General features: G+C 41.6%; 1 protein-coding gene across 2 annotated transcripts in view; it reads right to left on the minus strand.

Moving 5' to 3' along the window:
- Positions 1 to 21,957, minus strand: part of MICU2 (mitochondrial calcium uptake 2) — an 84,716-nt gene extending 62,759 nt beyond the window's left edge. For both annotated transcript variants that reach the window (XM_060287820.1, XM_030882700.2), the window contains exon 1: positions 21,715 to 21,957. In XM_060287820.1, the coding sequence (XP_060143803.1) occupies positions 21,715 to 21,921 (207 nt within the window). In that variant the 5' untranslated portion in view covers positions 21,922 to 21,957. The remainder of the gene's footprint in view (positions 1 to 21,714) is intronic.
- Between the last annotated feature and the right edge of the window lie 251 nt (positions 21,958 to 22,208).

Raw genomic sequence — 22,208 nt, forward strand, 5'->3', positions numbered from 1 at the left:
TAATTTTAAGTAGTTGATATAGGATATAAATAAATGTTGCTATGCACGTCTAAAAATCTGTTAAATTCCAGGAGCCGTTTCAAGGGTATGGTGAGAATACCAGCACTGGAGGAACTCGGAACCTCCAGCTTTTATTTTTAAAAATATTTATTTATTTATTTAGGCTGCATCGGGTCTTAGTTACAGCACGCAGGATCTTCACTGCAGCACGTGGGATCTTTAGTTGCGGCATGTGCGATTGTTTTTTTTAGTTGCAGAATGCGGACTGTTGGTTGCAGCATGCATGTGGGATCTCGTTCCCCAACCAGGAATTGAACACAGGCCCTGGCATTGGGAGTGTGGAGTCTTACCCACTGGACTACCAGAGAAGTCCCGGAACCTCCAGCTTTTATAGGCTCTGCTACAAAAAACAAGTTTTCTTTTTCCCTTTGGATTTTTGGTTTTCACTCTCAATCTATACGATTATCCACTTGCAAATAAAATTTGGGAAGGTCCTTTCTCTATGCTAAAAAAAGAAAAAGGTATAATGTACCTTCCTGAGTTAACTCTTAATGCAATCAAAGGGTCATTAAAAACAACAAAAACAAAAACAACAAAAAAAAACAAAACCATAAATTGATGAGAAAGCAGTAAGTAAAACTTCTTAAAATCTCCGTCCCAAAACCTGACAAAGAACCAGAATGAAAACCAGAAAATAAGGACAGCCATGCTGATGCTAGCTCCTACCTCCCACTCTAAACTGTTCTAGAAAGATCTTCTATTGATAGATACTGATAATGCTGACCCACCTGCACGACAGTACTAGGAATGAAAACTAGTTTCCTCCCCCAGAGTGTGATGGAACGAGAGGACGAGATTCTGGAATCCCTTGCGGATGGGGCAGCTGGGCCTGGGTGTGTGCACTGCACGCCTCCGGGGGCCCCCTCACACTGGGATCGCAGACAGCTGTGGAGCAGATGGCAGGAAGGTGCACTGTGGAAGGTGACTACCTCTAACCTGCAGGGGTAACGCTGTCACTGAGAGCTCCCAAGTGCAGGGATGTGCAGGCCAGAGAGGACCGTGGGGAGTCCCCCCGGAAACCCCTGTCACTCGCTGCTGTCACTAGAGACCCAGCACATGCCTCTTTCCCCTCCTGCGTCCTGTCAAAGGAGGGCTGGCATCAGCAGAGGATGCCGGGCACGGCTGGGCAGAGGAAAATACTGCGTCCACAGCCACGCTGACCAAAAAGCCAGCAACTATGTCCGAGGGCACTTCTCTAAAGGGGCAGGCACTCCAAACAGGGGGAATCGCAAAGGCCACCCCTGGGGATGCGCTAACCCCCAGCGTGGCAGGAAGGCAGAACGCCCAGAGGAGAGCCAGGACACACCTCGCTCCTCCTCCAGTCCCGCAGGCAGCAGACTGACCCACAGTCCATGGAAACTATGAACATCCTGCTCTGCAGCTAATGTTCTGATGTGAAGGTAAAGAGTGCTCAGTTCAAGATGGAAAGGGTCAAGCTTATACACTCACAATGTCCTTGGCAAATAACGTACCTGGCTAGACCATCTGTTTAAAACCTGATGTTGGGCCTGTCCAAATTCTCTGGGAAAATGCAGAGCAATAGGAAACAACAATGAAAATCAAATTCTGAAAGAAAGCAGAAAAAAATCACAGAAAACAAAAGACGTGATCGATGCACTTTAAACATCCGAGAGCAAAGATAAGATGCAAGATGACAGAGGCCTCTGAAAGGGAGCCAGCCCAGCCGCACAAGCGGAGTAGACACGAAAGATGCCAGTATGAAACGAGAAGCTCTAAGAAACAGGAAAGACTAGAACCAACACTGCAGAAAATACACAAACTACGGATAGGAAAAAAAACCACATAGAAGGCAGAAGAAAAGCACAGAGAAAAGCATTTAGGGAAAAGAATATCCACATGTGTGACAGACACCAAGGATTCAACATGAAAACTGCCGTACTTCAGGAAGACAGAGAACAAATCAGCAACAGATTTGCTCAAAAACAGCGTGGGAAAACCTCACTGAAACCCTCAAAGACCTGAATTTACTACCCTATCTGCCACTGCCCTATGTGAATATACTCAGGTTTGAATAATCCTAGAAGACCTCGGGGGAGATTGGTCAGTTTTAGTTCTTTCAGAAAACCTAAATAAGGCAGATGTTAGAAAATCTAAGTAAGGTTAGAACTATGATGCCCTTATTGCTGGATTCAACCTCTTAAAAGCGGTTCTCAGAGAAGATAGTACAAAAAAATGACACAGTAAATGATTAAGCAAGATGTGGTTCTAAGATAATGCTTAAAAGACACACATCACCCTTGTATACTAAGTGAGGAAATGAAAGCAGTGTGAGGGGGTAACATTCTCAAGCTATTCAACCCGAAAGGCTGGGGAGAATTTTTTTTGCCCCTCTTCACTCCAACTTATTTATTGCAGTGCAGGAGAACTATTCAGTAGGAATGGACTAAACGGTACCAATCTTAATGTTTACCTGAAGGAGACATCCTAAGTTACTTGGACTCAACCCTGTCGGCCTCAGGAAGAAGAGGAGCCTATGGAATGTGCTTGTGGAGATCAAAGCACTGCTGAGGGTCTGCTGGGGGCTCTGCCCCTAAACCTCCCGGGACTGGGTGGAAAGTGATGGGAGCGGGGATGAGTCCGTCCCAGTACCACTAGATTTGCTTCTCAAACCTGCATCTAAAGCTAAATGTATGGGAGAGGAGGGGCAGAGTCAAAGCCGGGACTGGAGCTATCCTCAACATGTGAGAACCGTCCACATGGTTCTGGTTAAATGTAAAATGCTCCATGGCTTTCAAGGATTACTTGTAATGCAGTAAAAAATGTGACAAAGGAATTAAGAGCAATGAGTGATATGAACTAGATAAAAGAGATCTTTGAAAGCTGATGACTTCTGTGAAAACATTTCACTAGTTTATTGCCTTTAAAGCAACAGGTGCTTCACCATTCTGTCTCTACTTTTCATCCATGAAGTGACAAATTGGAAAAAGTGTTCTGTTCTTTGTTGAACATTCTTTGGTCTCTACATTTCTAATGAAAAAAAGTGGGAAAAGAAAAGCCCTTCCTTACAATGCTTTCAGTATGTCCAACAGATATACATTGCATCAGGCAAAGTGTAGTAAAACCTATTCATTTGCGGTTTTTATTTTGGAATTTGCAGTAATCTGGATAAAATGTAATTGTTTTGTTGTCTTTGAACTTTCTGTAGTGTAATTAAAGAATATCTTTTCTTCTTAAAGAAAACTTCACAACTGGAAATTTTCAGTCATTAGACAGAACTTTTCCATTTCACTCTGAATCAGGGAGTTTTTATTGTACATGAAACAAAATACTACCAGAGTAAATTAGAACTATTCACTGCATAAGCTATGCTTCACGATAAATTCTACAAAATGACAGAGTATTAGTGAGGGAGACAAAAGTCATTCCTGGGAAAACTGGGAGCAACTAAGTAAAGCTTCTCCTGAGAAATGATGGAGTCGCTTTAGCCTACTGCCCTACTCGCAAGGGAAATACTACTCTGTGAACTGCTCCTACAACCATTCAGTATCAACTTATTTAATAAATATTACATGTCTCCTACGACCAAGCACTGTATAAAGTGACACATGAACAGACACCCCCTTTCTAGTGGGGGGAGGCCTAACACAAGTGGGTGAATGCTAGACAGAAGTATGAAAGGAGCACTAAGCACTTAGCAAACGTGAAAGTCCCACAGTGATAAATTCCAATCTCTGATAGTTACTTTTCCAATATTACTTATCAACCATGACATTCTGACTTCTTTCTTTTCAAAATGAGAGATATGTACACGTACCACAATGTTCATAGAAGCACTATTCACAACAGTCAAGACATGGGAGCAACCCAAGTGTCCATCGACAGATGGATGGATAAAGAAGATGTGGTATGTATACACAAAGGAATATTATTCAGCCATAAAAAAGAATGAAATAATGCCATTTGCAGCAACATGGATGGACCTAGAGATTATCATACTAAGTGAAGTAAGCCAGACAGAGACAGACAAATATCATATGACACCATTTATATGTGGAATCTTAAAAAACAAATGAACTTGTTTACAAAACAGAAACAGGGACTTCCCTGGTGGTGCAGTGGTTAGGAATCCACCTGCCAATGCGGCGGACACAGATTTGAGCCCTGGTCCGGGAAGATCCCACATGCTGCAGAGCAACTAAGCCCGTATGCCACAACTATTGAGCCCGCGTGCCACAACTACTGAAGCCTGCGTGCCTAAAGCCCGTGCACCGCAACAAGAGAAGCCACCGTAATGAGAAGCCCGTGCACCGCAAGGAAGAGCAGCCCCTGCTCACTGCAACTAGAGAAAGCCCACACGCAGCAACAAAGACCCAACGCAGCCAAAAATAAATAAAAAACAAAACAAACAACAACAACAAAAAAAAACAGACTCACAGACATAGAAAACGAACCTATGGTTACAAAAGTGGAAAGGGGGCAGGGATAAATTAGGAGTATGGGATTAACAGATACACACCACTATATATAAAATAGATAAACAACAAGGGTTTACTGTATAGCACAGGGAACTAAAAAAAAAAAAGAGAGACAGAGATGTACCGAACTAATATTTTTCATTATTATATAATTAAATTTAAATAGAAGACTCCTAACAGGTCTGGTATCAGCAAATTTATCTCGGTTGTGATCTCTCTTCTTCAGGCAACTGAGAAGTACAGCAGAGCCTAACAAGGAGCCTTTTGTGATATAAGCTACGATCTAAATTTCAGGACCCTTACAAACCCATGCAAAAAAGTCTCCTCAAAACTGAGAACTTCAAGTATGCCTGGGGAAAGTGCTGCTATCAAAGGGCTGAGTCATAAACAGAGGCTACCATGAGGGTTAACAACATTTAGGATATTATATCCTACAACACACACAGTGTGGAGCGAAGAGGGGATGGATTAAAGGACCCCTTCTCGCCTTTCTCCCATCCCTCCACAGGCAACAGCTGCAGTCTGTAGCTGTATGTATTTTATAGTTTAGGATTCCAGAAGGAAAGTGATTCATCCATACAGTATTTTGCATTGCTTTCCCCCCATGCTCCCACATTCTCCATGATCCGCTCAGGCTTCCATACCCCCAGTCCCCAGCAAAAGACTGTCCCCGCTACATGCTTCCTCGGTTTACAGGAAGCACAGAGTGAGGATGGCTTTCTAAAGCTTGTGGCTGAATACTGACGGCAGTTTGCCTCTCTACCACCAAGTCCCTTAAGCCCCACACCCTAACCCTACACAAAATTTGGTCAAAGACTGGAATTAGTTAAAAAACAACAAGAACAAAAAACCCCAAACAGCAACACGTTGCTTGCATACAAATTTTATCCCAAAAATAGAACACATTTTTTGAAAACCTTCGGATAAATGGGAAAATAATGAAAGCTTGAAGGGGCAGATATGCAATTTCCTATTAAAAACAAAAATTACATTTCTATTTTAAAATTCCATTGATACTATTATTTTTATGAATTGGTCTTGTACGAAACAAATACGGTACTAATTTTAAATGTCAACCTTAGTTTTGGTCTTTGCTAACATAATTTTCCTGAAACTGACTGGGTTTGCTGGTGTGTCCTTAGCTTCAGTTTTCGCCTTGCTACCTCTGATGAGCTTTAATAAACCTCTGCTGCACATCTTTCCAGAAGACAGATTAAATAACCACTAACCGCTTCTGATGGTAATTAAACCTCACGAAGCTAAGCGTGTGATAGTTAGCTGCTTCTGGCCCTTTCATTTGTTAGGGTTCCGGTACTCCCTCCTCTAAGAGCCCTCCCCCAGTGCCCATTCTGGGTTAGGGTGTCCTAGAGCGAGTGTACAGGACTCAGTAAATGCTTATCAAAGCCCTGGTGACTCTGCACTGCATCTGTCTGCCCCCGGCATGCCTTCCTTTGGTTAATATGTTAAATGGTTAAAAAAGTGTGCCAGGAATGAGTGAATCTTTATGAATGGGAACCAATTCCAAACTTGAAGTGTGATATTAAAAAAATAACAATTTAAAAATAGATTTCAGTCCTTGAACCAATACGCGAAAGGGTTTTGTGCTTATGTATTTTAAACCCTATTAATAATTTATTAAAATATCTTTAGGTAGCTAGGTATGTACAAGTGCACCCAAGTGTGCACACAATTATTTCCTCTTATTACAACCACAAATTACTGCATACTGTTAATTACTTTAGATTTTAAAAATGCCTTCATAACAGGAGCACAGAGGCAAAGCTGTGGACAGGGGGTGGCAGTGTTAACTGTACCAAAAGGATATTGCTCATTTTGCGCCTGTTGCACAAGCCATGGAATCTCAGAAACAGATGCTCTGAAACTGCGCTGCACCAGCTGCTGCGCACTTTCTGTCCGTAAATCTGAATGATCTGATGGATTTCAGGCCTTATATCATGTTTGGCTTGGGTTGTAACGGATCTTTTCAGCTTCCGCTTGGAGTTTGTGGACATAACAATACAATATGTCTAAGATAAAAGTTTTGATTAAAATGTATTTGTAGCAAATGAGCAGGGGATGAGCTGAACATTTTACCAAGCATTGACAAAACACATAAAGATACTACTTTTACAAAAAAGGTACTAAGATGCATGTCATTTCTGTTGATGTTTATAAATTAAATCACCAGTAAATAAAGTAATACATAGATTACATGACACAAAAAGAGTAACGCACATATATGATTACACATTTTGGCAAATTAATTTACTATTCAATAAAGCTCTGCTTTGTGTCTGTAAACCATGAACACAGGACAAACCGTTTAAGACCTGGCAAGGACTTGCCAGAATCTCCCTCTTTGCTTTCACCTGATGCTTTGGACATATTTCATGCTCGTAAGACACCCATGCTCTCATTTAGTAATTTCTGAAGATACTTTAACAGTGAAGATTTTAAAAGATTCCATAATAGAATCTGCTATATAATGGCTGAAAAACCAAACAGACTGTTTGCTTATTTGTTTGTTTAAGGTAGCACCTAACATAACTAAAGTAAACAACCGCTAAATAAACAAGCTGAAGAGAATCCCCACTTTCCCACTTCTACTGCCAGCACTGCTAGCGTTCAGCCCCTTTTCCCTTCAACTTCACCACCCTTCTCTGCCTTTAACGACAGGTGGTATCCAACGAGGATACACGAGTTTCCACATCTAGCCTTCATGTACAGGGCAAAAGCAGGATAAAACTGTGCCAGTTAATCATATACTAAGTGAGCAGAATTGTTAGCATTTGCCCAAGGCAACAGTGAGCCTGTACCAAATACGAAGTTTTTGGGTGCATGCTTCAGAAAAATCCTTATCTTGACCCTTAAGAATTTTTGAATCTTATATGAGAAACAAAACCACTGAAAACTTACAGTTTATGGTAAGTTGTTACATACACATTTAAGGGTTGGCATGGACAGAACGAGCACTTGGGTAATCTTTCCCTTTTAAAATTTATTTGGTGGTGAATTTACTCCTGTGCTCTTTATAATCAAGAGAATAATCCTAGTTAAATCTTAACTAGGATTAGGGAAGAAAGGGAAAAAGAAGGAACAGATACTTGTAGGCTAAAATAGAGCCTGAAGTTCTGAAATGATTCAGGCAACCCTAATCTCCAAACTTGAACTGCTAGTGAAGTCCCAAAGAGTTACTCTGAATATTTAAAGACTCGGATGAACTTTGTCACCTTGTTTAGTGTGAAATTAGTTTCTAAATATTCATGGCTGTTGTTTAGATACTCTTTTAACTTATAATAAAAAACTTCATATAATTATATTAGTACCAATATTAAAACTGTTACTATGAAATCATCGTTTAGGCTCTGAGTTCCTGCATGACCCACCTCACTCGCATGCTAGAGAGTAAAGAGAATAAACCTGAAGACACTTTCTTGGATAATGGACCTTTATGATTTAAAGGAGAGGGATATGGTAATAGACCAAGGCATCTGTGACACTTACAAAGGTGTAAACAGGATAAGCTAGTACAACAGGGCTAACAGAAGGCACACTGGGCTAGAAAAGAGAATGTACAGTCAGAACAGAAGTGAAGTACTGGTAAAAGGGAAGAGTAAATACCATAAAGTAAAGGTAAATATTGTAAATTATCTGATCTGAGGGTAATATCCAAAACCGAAGAGTAACGCAGTGACAGGATCAAAACAGTTTACTTGAAAATAATTTTAGATATAACACCTGAAACATTTTGCAATGTAAAGAAGGACAAATATTAAGAACCTAGAAGGGACAAGAATATAACCTAAAAATTTAGAGCAGAGCCTCATAACCCCACACTACAATGCTTCCTGGTGCTTGTGACTCCTGGAAATTATAGGTGAAAACACTGTATGAGCTTTTTGGGAGACAGTACATAACTTTTATCATATTCTCAACCTATTCAAAGAATAAATGACAGGGGACTTCCCTGGCAGTCCAGTGGTTAAGAATCCGCCTTCCAATGCAGGGGACGTGGGTTCGATCCCTGGTCGGGGAACTAAGATCCCACATGCTGTGGGGCAACTAAGCCCACGTGCTGCAAACTATAGAGCCCTCACACTCTGGAACCCGTGTGCCACAACTAGAGAGAAGCCCACGTGCTGCAATGAAGAGCCCGCGCGCCACAACGAAAAGATCCCACATGCCACAACTAAGACCCAATGCAGCCAAAAATAAAAATAAATAAAATATAAAAAAAGAATGACAAAGATGAATCAGCAAACGTGAGTAATAATATGGTAAAATACAATAACAATTAGTAAAAAGAAAAAAAAGCTCCAATTCTAAGCACTGCTCATGTTAGAACAGCATAGAGTTAATTAACTCTAAATAACTGAGATGATCCGTTCTCAACACATGGCTGTAGAAGACTTAAAATTGAACAGAAAAAGTTTTCTCCCGCAGGACTAAATATAAAATGAGAAAACAATTAATTCCAAGTCCTTTAAAAATCTTATATTTTCCACCAGCTAAAGCACATTAATTAAAATAAAAAATACACAACTGCTGTACAGCCAGAATAAAGCAAAGTACTAAAGGACATCATCGTTGTATAAAAAATTCAAATAAAAGCTTGGTCTTAATCAAGTCTTATATGTGTATCTGCACAATTCTGATTTTCACATTGCTTTCTCTTTCCGCTGATATGGGCTAAAGCCATGTAGGCTGCCTTCCCCAAACCAGGCACTGCCCTATATAAGCAAGCATAATAAATACTCACAGCCTCTAACAGAGAAACAACTAAAGAGCAATACAGACGAAAAGAGCCTGGAGAGCGAGGAGACAGGGGCAAGAGGTGGTCTCCAAGAGGGTAGCGTCAGCTCACTGTCACTAGAACGACCTCTCTGCAACTACACTTATTTCTTTTTTTAAAAAATTTATTTATTTGTTTTATTTTTATTAATTAATTATTTTTTTGCGGTACGCGGGCCTCTCACTGCTGTGGCCTCTCCCGTTGCGGAGCACAGGCTCCAGACGCACAGGCTCAGCGGCCATGGCTCATGGGCCCAGCCGCTCCGCGGCATGTGGGATCTTCCCGGACCGGGGCACGAACCCGTGTCCCCTGCATCGGCAGGCGGACTCCCAACCATTGCGCCACCAGGGAAGCCCTATTTAATTTATTTTTTGGCTGCATTGGGTCTTCAGTGCTGTGCGCTGGCTTTCTCTAGTTGCTGCGAGCAGGGGCTACTCTTCGTTGAGGTGCACAGGCTTCTCGTTGCGGTGGCTTCTCTTGTTGCGGAGCACGGGCTCTAGGCACGCAGGCTTCAGTAGTCGCAGCACATGGGCTCAGCATTTGTGGCTCGTGGGCTCTAGAGCACAGGCTCAGCAGTTGTGGCGCATGGGCTTAGTTGCTCCGCAGCATGTGGGATATTCCTGGACCAGAGCTCGAACCTGTGTCCTCAGCATTGGCAGGCGGATTCTTTTTTTTTTTTTAAACATCTTTATTGGAGTATAATTGCTTTACAATGGCGTGTTCGTTTCTGCTTTATAACAAAGTGAATCAGCTATACGTATACATATATCCCCGTATCTCCTCCCTCTTGCGTCTCCCTCCCACCCTCCCTATCCCACCCCTCTATGTGGTCACAAAGCACCGAGCTGATTTCCCTGTGCTATGCAGCTGCTTCCCACTAGCTATCTACCTTACGTTTGGTAGTGTACATATGTCCATGCCACTCTCTCACTTTGTCACAGCTTACCCTTCCCCCTCCCCATATCCTCAAGTCCATTCTCTAGTAGGTCTGTGTCTTTATTCCCGTCCCGGCAGGCAGATTCTTAACCACTGCACCACCAGGGAAGTCCCCACACTTATTTCTTAACTTCACAGCCATTGGCTATATTTCTATAACATGAGAGAACGATAGTTGTTAATACCTTAACACTGCCTTGCAAAGTTTTAAATAAGTTTTAATCAAAACCTTCTCACTCAAGATACAACACCCAAAACTTTAACAGTAACTAGTCTCTTCAAGTCATGAAGAGGCAAAATGGTTCTTATGTGTTTCTTTTTGCCACTTTTCCTAAATTTTCTATAACATATGCATATCTCAATAAGAAAAAAGCCAACATAAGTAATCTTTAAGAATTAAGAAAGAGCCAACAGCTGGAACTCCCTTCCTAATATATTTCAAGAAATTTCAATAACCATAATAAAACAGCATTTCTTTAGGGTTTTAAGGAGCAATCTTTTCATGACTGTAATTGAAGACGGATTTAATCACTGCCTAATGGCAGTACTAATAAAATACAAAGTCCTAATTTAAAAACAAAACAGTTGCAGTATTAAAGTCAAGCTTCAATTACAAATAAAATATGGTTAGTATTAAGTTTTTAAGAAAGAAAAGTGTGTCTGGCTCACAGGCTAACCCTCACTGTCGTCTTTCCACTGCAGCAGTTCCTGGTTAAACCGCAATGTTCCCTTATCACCACCCGCTCCTGCTGCTCACTAAAGTAGCTCACTCGAGAGGAGCTCAGCCTTTCACATCATACTTCAGCGCAAGCGGGACTGTCACTGGAGGAACGTTAGGAGGTGTTCAGCTGCTCACTGCCTCTCCTCGGCAGCTGCCGAAGCCACGCACTTAGAGCAGGATGTACCACAAGAGCAGGCTCCTGACCCTGACTTCAGCCCTGGACCAAATCCCAGCATTCCAGAACTCCCCACCAATGTGGGTCTGAACAGAGGCAGAAGCCCTACTAGGGATCTGCTTCTGATCTGAGCTGGCTCTTAATTGGTCAACTATGACCAAATTTAAACTGAAAAAGATTTTGTCTTTAGAACACCTAATGGTGTGATTTAATCTCTTGGTATTTATACTCTGCACACACTCAAAAACATAGAAACCCCATTTATAATTTCTTATTATGTATAATCTTCTAATTGTGCATAGTAGCAAATGAGAAGAATGACTGATATTCCCAAATAGCAGATAGACTAAGCCAATCATACTTTGCTTTGGAATATCTACTGATAAAACAATTTGTGGAAAAACACTGTGCTTTCCTATTTAAGGTTCATTTTATCTAATTTAAAAAATGGTTTGCATGTCTAGGGCACACAGCAGCCAAGTGATGAGGACAGAGGGAGCCTCCTGGAACTATGCTTGTGTAGCAGGAAACACTGAGGCTGCACAACTGCTACCACAGGCACATCACTCATACAATACACATGTGGATAAACTGAAGATTTTATAAGGCTGTATTTCTTTTTTTATTTTTCGTCGTCTTCTTCTTTTTTTGTGTGTGTGGTACGCGCGCCTCTCACTGTTGTGGCCTCGCCCGTTGCAGAGCACAGGCTCTGGACGTGCAGGCTCAGCGGCCATGGCTTACGGGTCCAGCCGCTCCGCGGCACCTGGCATCTTCCTGGACCGGGGCACGAACCCGTGTCCCCTGCATCGGCAGGCTGTACAGGCTGTACTCTTCTTAATGGAGAGTAATCACAACTTTTATTCTGCGTACCACACATTCATGAAACTTTCACAGATGTCAGTGAAAAGTTTCTATATAGACTAGGGTGTGCTTAAATATAGGATCCACTAAGTATTATTTCTATATTGAAATTATTTATAATCTGAAACATTTAACTATCTTTTTTATGGAGAGCACATTAAGAGAAGATATCTGCTATGGCTTACTTTACCAAATATTTACCACTTTTTAAACTGTAAATTTTAAGTTCATATACTCTACTATTGATGGCTTAGGATATGTTTATGCACTGTTACAATTCATAAAACTCCAAACTCACAGTAACAAAAGCATTAATTTGAATGCATTATCTACCAGAACATATGCTTTATAGAATAAGAGTAAATAGTAATTTTTTACTCAGGTTCAGCTAAATAAATATAATTGCAAAAGGAAAGATTAAAAAATGCTTCTGCTTTTACATTACAATTTGTTTTTCTTCCCTTCTTGGCCCCCTTGTCCCCCCTCCCCAAGAAGCACCTCCACAGATGTGCAGTAAGATACAGAAAGAGTGTCATATCACACAAGGAAGGAAAGTAAGACAACCTCTCATTCATGCAGGACAAATAGCTATGCCAAAAGCACAAATTACATCTAATTAGAGGGTATAACTTTGTCATCTTTTTTTTCATAATCTGGCCATTTACACACTTTGATTTTTGACTTCCATTTGGGTTTACTAACATCAAAGCTTTGTCATCACTTATATATTTCCAGAGACATTTTTACCTGAGGCAATAAAGTATAAAAACTTCTTTGCATTCTTGCTGTACTGCTGTAAGAAAGCTTTAGTCTTCATTAGGCTTACAATGTTTCACGGTTATTAAACTTCTGTATGTTGCTATAAAGTTCATTGCCCTTGGCATACCAATTTTAAATGTACTATCGTTAAACCCAATGCACTGCACACAAATACACTCCAACCAAGTAGACTCCAATATATTATTGTTTTACTCTTGCTAAAGTCTTACTAATGTCCTTTTCTCCCCTTTTCACAAAAATAATGACCACAAATATACTCAGACAACTCGAAATAAAAGAAAGCAATGCCAACTTAATTTTATGAATTGTTTAGGGCTCTTATAGCAAATTAAAATAGTTCCATCTCATTAAATACATTATTTGAGCTTTTAAAATACTCATTGATATGCAATAGAAAAAGAGTCCTGCATCTAATGACACTTGCAAAATCGCTTTCCCAGTTAACATATTTCTGTTTGACTATTTAAACATGATGATCCACATTCCTTGCTTTTATTTATTTAAAATTTGTGATCACCATTTGTTTTAGTCAAGTTGTACTCACAAAATGTGAGTTCAAAATGTGAATTTAAATAATATCAAAGAAACACCACATTTGATGTTCTCTTACTATTTTAGAATTTTAAAATTTAATGCCACGATGCAATATATTCTTCTCATTAAACTCATAATACCAAGGCTTCTTTTGTTTTAGACATTAAAATTAATTAATTAATTAATCTGGCTGCATTGGATCTTCACTGCTGTGTGCGGGCTTCCTCTAGTTGAGGCGAGCAGGGGCTACTCTTCGTTGCGGTGCGCGGGCTTCTCATTGCGGTGGCTTCTCTTGTTGCAGAGCACGGGCTCTAGGTGTGTGGGCTTCAGTAGTTGTGGCTCGTGGGCTCTAGAACACAGGCTCAGTAGTTGTGGTGCACGGGCTTATTAGCTGCTCCGCGGTGTGTGGGATCTTCCCGGATCAGGACTCGAGCCTGTGTCCGCTGCACTGGCAGGCATATTCTTAACCACTGCGCCACCAGGGAAGCCCAAGGTTTCTTAAAAATAGTTCGTTAGGTAATATTTTTTAGCTACATTAGAAAAACTCACCAAAAGCAAGCCATCAGAAGTTTGTGGCCAGTGGTCCTATATTCATCCTAACTACTGTTTCGAAGCTCTCGTTCTTCATGAACGGTGTTAAACCCGTCGCTCCCTTCCTCTCTGGGTTTTCTCTCGGGCAGCAGTCATTACTGCTATGACCCTTCTGACCCGCCCACGTTTCCCTGATTCTACCTCCTAGTTTTCTGGAGCAGCTCACCATCAGGGTCTCCTGTCTACAGCCAGCTGGTAGGGTTAACCATGCCCTCTGCTTTCACTCCTGTCAGGTTGAAGGAGGAAAACTTGTTAGTCTCAAAGCCCAGCCTTCTACCTGGGGTCTGACTCCAGGTAACCTCCTTCCTCAAAGACCTCCACCTATAATCACCCCCACAGAGCTGGACCAATTTTTGCCTCCTTATTATATCATTCTCCCAGCCAGCGTCTCTTTTGATACCCTTTACAGCAACACTTCTAGAAAGAAGCATCTCTATTCACTTTCTTTGCTTCCTCACTTCAGTCTCTCAACACATTCCAATTAAATTTGCCCCCAGTATTTCACTGAAATGCCTTTTGTCAAGGTTACCAACAACTCCCCTACTGCCACACCCGAAGCTCAACTGTCTGTCCTCACCCTCTCAGTAGCAACAGACTTAAGTGAGTTACAGATTCGAAGCAATCCCTATCAAAATCTCAATGACATTTTTTATGGAAATAGAAAAAAGATTCTAAAATTCATCTAGAACCACAAAAGACACTGAAGAGTCAAAGCAATCTTGAGTGAGAAGAACAAATCTGGACGCGTCACACTTCCTGATTTCAAAATCTATTCCAAACCTACAGTAATAAAACCAGAAGTAGCAGGTGCTGAAAAGTATGGTACTGGCATAAAAACAGATAATACGGACCAATGGAACAGAAAAAGAGACCAGAAGTAAATTCATGCATTTACAGTCAACTGATCTTCAGTAAGGGTGCCTAGAACACGCAATGGGTAAAGGATAGTCTCTTCAAATAATGGTGTTGGGAAAACTGGACAGCCACATGCAGAAGAATGAACTGGACCCTCATCTCACACCTTATACAAAAATTAACTCAAAATGGGTTAAAGACTTAAATGTAAGAACCAAAACAGTAAAACTATGAGATGAAAATATAGGGAAAACTTCTTGACATTGGTCTGGGCAATGATCTTTTTTTTTGGATATGACACCAAAAACACAGGGAACAAAAGCAAAAATTCTCAAGGCTACATCAAACTAAAAAGCTTCTGCACAGCAAAGGAAACAATCAACAGAGTCAAAGACAACCTATGGAATGGGAGAAAATACTTATAAACCATACATCTGATAAGAGGTTAATATCCAAAATATTGAGGGAACTCAAGTCAATGGCAAAAAAACAAAACAAAAAAACCTTGATTAGAAAATGGGCAAAGGATCTGATCAGCATTTTTAAAAAGAAGACATACAAAAGACCAACAGATAAATGAAACAGTGCTGACGATCACGAATCATCAGGGAAATGCAAATCAGAACCACAGTGAGGTATCACCTCCCACCTGTCAGAATGGCTATTATCAAAGAGACAAGACATAAGTGCTGGTGAGGATTGGAGAAAAGGCAACCCTCAGGCACTGCTGGTGGGAGTGGAAATTGGTGAAGCCACTGTGGAAAATCCCTCAAAAAATGAACACTACAACTACCGTATGATCCAGCAGTCCTGCTTCTGGGTATGTATCTAAAGGAAGTGAAATCGCTATCTCTAAGAGACATCTGCACTCCCAGGGCCACTGCAGCTTTATTCACAAGAGCCAAGCTATGGAAAGAACCCGTTTGCATCAGCAGATAATGGATAAAGACAATATCGATACACACACTTACCCACAAGATGGAACACTATTCAGCCTTGAAAAAGGAAATCCTGCCATTTGTAACAACATGGATGAACCTGGAGGACATTATGCTCAGTGAAATATGCTCAGCCAGATACAGACAGACAGATACTACATGGCTCACTCATCTGTGAAATGTGAAGAGTCAAGCTCACAGAAGAACGAAGTAGAATGGTGGTTGCCAGAGGCTGGGGCATGGGGAGATGCTGATCAAAGGGTAGAAGTGTCAGTTATGCAGGATGAATAAGTCCTGGAGATCTAGAAGACAGCATGATGACATATACACCATACATACAATACTATATCATATGCTTGAGGTCTAGATCTTAGACCTCAAGAGGGTAGATCTTAAGTGTTCTCACCAACCCCCCCACCCCCCCAATGGTAACTTCATGAGGTGATGGATGCTAATTAGCTTGACTGTGTTGATGATCTCTGTTACACAAAGAAAACATCAAGTTGTACACCTTGAATATATACAGTACACCTCAATAAAACTGAAGGATAAACAAAACAAAAACCCCTTCCAGGAATGCTTTTAAAAACCTGGGAATGGGAGGGACTGCCTTCTCCAGCCGCCTCTCTTGGGCATCGCTCCATCCGATGCCGCCTCTGCTTAAACCACAGGAGCCGTGTGCAACTCTGCCCAAGCCCTGAGAATATACCAGACTTTAGACTGGGTGGGAGGTGGGGAGATCAACAGGTTGTAAGAGAACACACCCTTTCCAGTCCCGCACCCAGACTTGCCTGCGTGCTCTAAATTCTCCTGCCCTCAGGCAAGCAGCCCGCCCTCACCAGTGGAGCCTGAGCCACACTCACGTCCTTAGGGGGCTGACTCTTCACGGGAAACACTGGCCATGCAAACCCAAACCATTCTCCCCCAAGAGGAATTCAGCCAGTTGTTAACAGACAGACCTTGTTGTATTTAAATCTTTAGTCAGTGTAATCAATACTACACAAAGTGTGTGTCATGCATTTAACTACAATATCAAAATATAGTGTCTATTAATACAGTTGGTTTTAGGCATATGTCAGGATTATTTTCCAAATTTAAAAATAATTTAATTGGCTTGAGGTTTAAAAGTTGAAGCATCTCAATAATTCGAATGAAAATGCAATTAATTTTATTCTAAAATTTATTCTGATTTTTAATGTGATAGCTCCGGACAAAAGCTTGCTGTATAAAGACAGATATAAACATTAACAATATGAATTAAAATTAAATATCATACACAGTAATAGGTGAAATGGACCCACCTTTAAACTTTTGAGACAAAGGTATACCAATTATTGTTTCATTATAGATTTCATCAATTTATTTACCCATTCAATAAATACTTAGCACACCTACTATGCACAAGACTCTTTTCTAGGCTCTTGGGATATAGCAGAAAAGAGCAAGGTTTCTTATTTACTTAGAAGGTTTCTTTACAAGGTTTCCTACTGGGAAAATGGCATATGTCTCTATGACTCTAAGTGTGTAATTGAATGCACAGGACATTTAGTAACTGAGCTGATTCTGAACATTTCTAGAAACTGCCTGCCTATTATTTCTACGAAGACTAATCAAACCAAAGTTAGACAAGGTCACTTCATTACATAGTGCAGTTCATTTATTTACTCTTTGGATAAACATTTATTATGTGCCATTGTGTGACTGTGAATGTTTCAGGCACCAAGAATATAGAGATGAAAAAGATAAGAGGCCATTCTTCTGGGGGAGACAAAATAAACAAGTAGATAAAATAATTTCAGGGAGTGGTAAGTTCTACAAAAGAAAAGAAAAATGAATTAAATGTTAAGAAAAGCTTCCAAGGATTTATAAATACAAATTTAAATAAACATATCAAAGGGAATCTGATACTTATGAATCTACAGAATAAAAAATTTGGATTTATTTAGAATAAAAAGCATTTATACAGTATTATAGACTAGGTTATATAAAACAATTCTACCTTAAACATGGTGGAAAAATTTTTCATTAAAAAGCAAACCAAAAAAATCCTATTATGAAGTCAGAGAAACATATATTCAATATCACATATAATTTGAAAATTAATATAAGGCCAAAAATTATAAAAATTTAGAGAATAAATGAAATACTCATTCAACAAATCAATAAGAACAAATAAAATATTATCACTGCTGTCACCTGCAAACTGTAATGCATTTAACTTTGGCTTTATGGTTTTCTCTTTACTTTTTCTCCCCCCTCAGTTTTAGGCCTTATTTACAAGGATTTATAATATCAAAATGATTCAGAAAAGCTTTACTTTTAACTCTGATCTTACATGCCATTGAGGATTTACTTAGTAATATGGAAATGTTTGTTTTCATCAGTTTTTGGTTTACCAATATATTATTTCTAGCTTGCAATAGCAAAATACAGTAATAGCAAAAAACTTTTACATAGTATTGAAATTCCTGCAGGAAGATTATTTTGCCATTGCAACTTGAAAACTCTAGAGCTCTGTTTCTCCATGAAATAACTTTCTATATTTTTTAATATACCAAGGTTTATTAAGAATGCAGCTATCCTTTTAAGGCAGAATGGACTGGAATAATAGAATAATTTTGTCTTCTCTCTTCTATCATTTATCTGATTTTACTATGCCAGAATCAAATATAATAATACTTAAAGAGAGTAATACTAAAATCTAGAACAGTTTTCAAATATACTTAAGTGTTTCAGAGGAAGCAGCTTACATACAAGTAACTGACAGGCTGACATGCTCTAAAGCAAGTCATGCCCTAAAGGATATCTGTAGGAGCAATATGTTGTTGTCCAGATGTAATCGCTTGTTCAGGACTCCTGTAGGGATCCCCCGCTTCAGGCCACTTCGCTTTCACCAAATTCACCAAAGACCTACACAGTACTCGCTCCCGCTAACCCAAAGAAACCTGGAGATTTTCGCTTTTACGAAAAAAGGCAAAAATCGAAAAAATTGCTCAGCCTTTGTTTTTCAGCGACCCATTAAAGGGGCAGCGCACAGCCCAGGCAGCAAGAGCGGCCCTGGGGACTACACTCAGCATCTCAGCATCAGATGCCAGAGCTCTGAACTGTGTCTGTGAGCTTCTGTGCTTCATCTCCATTTATTTTCTGCATCCGTTAGCAAGACGTGTCCTAACGGCTCCTTCACTTTATGCCATTTCGGCTTACAAAAGGTTTCACAGGAATGCTCTACTTTTGGATAGTGGGGGAGAACCTGCATATGTTCTGAAACAATACAATTACATTTTACACAAGACTCCTGCAACTTAGACTCTGCAAATTTATCTTCTAAACTTCTTTCAAATTCATCCACTAATTTAGCCATCACCAACTCTCTCCTGAATTATTTCAACAGCTCCTGACCTCACTTTCAATCCATTCCCTTCACTAAAGTCTCCATATACTCTTTCCAAAGGTCCAAGTCAAATCTGCAATATAGTAATATGTGTAATTCTTGATTTATGCGTTAAATAACATGATATGGTGGCATGTTTAATAAGCACTGTAATTTCAAAGAAGTGATACTTTGAGATATCTGTAACAACTGTATCAGAATAGGAAAAGATCTGAGGTTGAGGTTGTTACACTGTCAGTTACTGTTAATACTTCTGTAGCTAGTTGCCTACATTCACAATTGAAGAAAATGTTAAGTTATAGGTCAAAGAAAACAAAAATGTAATCTTTTTCTATTTAAATTCAAAGACTCCCTGAATTCTATGCCTGTATTCTTGGGGGACCATGAAGGTTAAGAAGCCCTATGATGGCTCCCTGCTGTCCTCAGGATAAAAATTTCTTCATGACCTGATTCCCTGCCACCTCTACCTGTTCTGAACCTCATCGTGTACAGCTCTCATCCTACTGAGTCCAACTCCTCCCACCAGACCTTTGCAACACTGTTCCCTTGCATGCAGTATTCCTCCCCTTCTCTTTGCCCAGCAAACTCCATTCATCCCACAGGCATCAGTTTACAGGTCACTGCTCAGGAACACAAGCTTGTGGGAGGGGCTCTTCCAGGTGCCCCCAGAGCACCCAGCACTTACCACCACTATCGCCCTGTATTAAAATTGCCCCCGCACTAAACTGTAAGCACTTGAACCGTGTCTTGAATTCCCCACTCCTTGCATACTGCCTGGCACACAGGTAGCACTTCAATAATTGTGGAAAGAAGAAAGAAAGAAGGGAAATGCCAAAATATCTGCTGTTTCATGAGCTTGAATTCTACCCTTAATTCCTGACTGACCCTCACAAATGCAAGCGCTGGTCACAATGGAAATCTGAAGCGTATGAGTCAGTGAGTATAAATTCACTATTTTTATTGGAAAAATCACTTACTGTGATGACTGAAAATGAAGGACATTATCACTATTACTAAGTCCATGTCAGGAAGACTGTACCACCTTGCAATGCTAAGCAAAATAACTATGTAATACATAAAAGTGTATCAAGAGCACATCTATCTCAGCAGCTTTCGACCATGCACACATGACTCCAAAGCGGCGGTGGTGCTGACGGCCGGGGCGGCGGCGGGACTGACAGGCCCTCTCTTAGGGAAATGTTACCCCAGCCAGTGAGGTGGAGGGAGTTTTCAAACTACAGGCCCCTCAATTCCTGCTGTATTCAGCCACTGCTGCTGAGAGGAAGGTGAGGTCGTCTTCAAGTCCACTGGGGTGGCAAAAGGACGAAAATCACTGTTTGAATCAAAGTCGTCCAACAGCAGATCAAGCAAATGCTGTGTCAACAGACCTTGTAAACCCACTGATCATACAATGGTTTCTGTATTACTTTAGCTGGGCTGCAAGTACCAAAGGTTGCAGGGAGGGAAGGGAGCTGGGGAGAATTCAAAACACCACACTGGTGTAAAGTTTTAGCGTCCTGTCAGGAATTGAAAACACAAACAGGCTAGCAGTGGGCCACAAAAACAGTGACAAGGATGGACTGAACCCGGAATCCACAAATTGCTGAGGGGGTAAAACCGAAGCCATTTCTGGGCACACGGAGTGAACCCCTTTGATAGACAGTGTGTCTGAGGAGCGCTAGGTCAGAGCGTGACGACAGATGGCTCTGCGCGACAAAATTTAAAAATGTGGATTTCGTCCTAGGAGCACGAGGCACTAATGGTTTCTGAAGAAGCGTATGTCATGTAGTTAAAGTGATACTCTTGGGAAGATTAAACAGGATGAGTTAAGCGGTTGAGAACAGAGGCAGAGAAACCCAAGATGGATAATAAACTTAATTGCTTGACACAAAATGAACAAAAATACTATAAAACACCGTTAGACAGATCCTTCCACCTGTAATCAGAACTGGTGTGAGAATGGGGGGAGAGTTATTGCCCGTTTTAACATTGTGGCCTCTTAATTGAATACAAGTAAACATACTGTATGTCAATACCTAACTTTAATTCACAAGGCCTGCCTTCCTCTCTTCGGTTGTATATGACCGTTGAGTTTTTCAGAACTCAAGGCACTTAGAAAGGCATAATGTAAATCTAACCAACAGAAAAAGAATACTGCTTTTAATTTTCAAAAATATTCACACAAACTTAAAAGAATTAAAATGTCCTTTAAATATTTAAAAAGTAGTACTCTTTTTCAAATGTTTTGCGTGACAATTTGATATTGAACCAGGGAACATGACCTTTACTTTCAAACATGGTAGTTTTAAAAGAAACGTCTTTTGTGTGGTACTCAGAGTCCGCGGAAGCATGAAGGTTTACGACATGTGATACTGTTCCTGACAGTTGACCATCAAACCTGGCAAGCATCGACCAGCCGATTGCCTCTTTTATTATTAAAAAGGTCACCTGTTAGGACAGCTGGACCACGGGGCGCAGCTGCGGGCCCGGGCGCACGGGACACGCCCCCACCGTCCCCGCGGGTCCCTGGCGCAGGCTGCCGGGGTCCGCCCCAGCCCCCCACTCTTCACCCGCACCCTCCACCCGCCGGGCGTCCGAGGACTGAGGGGCGCGGCGGGGCTGCCGCACGGGGCCCGTCCCGTACCTGGGCTACCACGGTGAGGCCGCCCTGGGACGCCGCCATGTTCACGCGGCCGTGGTACCATGTTGCTCCTGCTCCCGCCAGGGCCACGCCGACCACTGCCGCCGCCACGGGCCCGGAGTTTGGCCAAGCCCACCGGCCGGCAGCCAGCCCGCGCCACAGCCTTCCGCCCCAGGCCGCCAGCCGCGCGCCGCCCACCGCCACCGCCATTTTTGCGGAAGCGCCCAGTAGCTGCGTTCGCGTCGCTTCCCACAGCGGCCCGAAAACTCGCCCGCGGCCGCGGTGTCGCGAGACCCAGGCAGTCTCCGTCCCGCCCCCGAGCCCACGCGCTGTGCTGGGGGCGGGGACGGGGCGGGGCCTCGGCGAGGGGCGGGGCATGGTAGGGGCGGGGCGCAGTGGCCGGGAGGGAGTGGGCACGCCGCCGGGTGTGGCACCAGGATCGCCTTGCCGTGTAAGGGGGGGCGTGTCCTGTGGGGCCAGGGCCGGGCGGGGGTCAA

This window comes from Globicephala melas, chromosome 18 (assembly GCF_963455315.2).
Source record: "Globicephala melas chromosome 18, mGloMel1.2, whole genome shotgun sequence".
NCBI classification, from domain to species: domain Eukaryota; kingdom Metazoa; phylum Chordata; class Mammalia; order Artiodactyla; family Delphinidae; genus Globicephala; species Globicephala melas.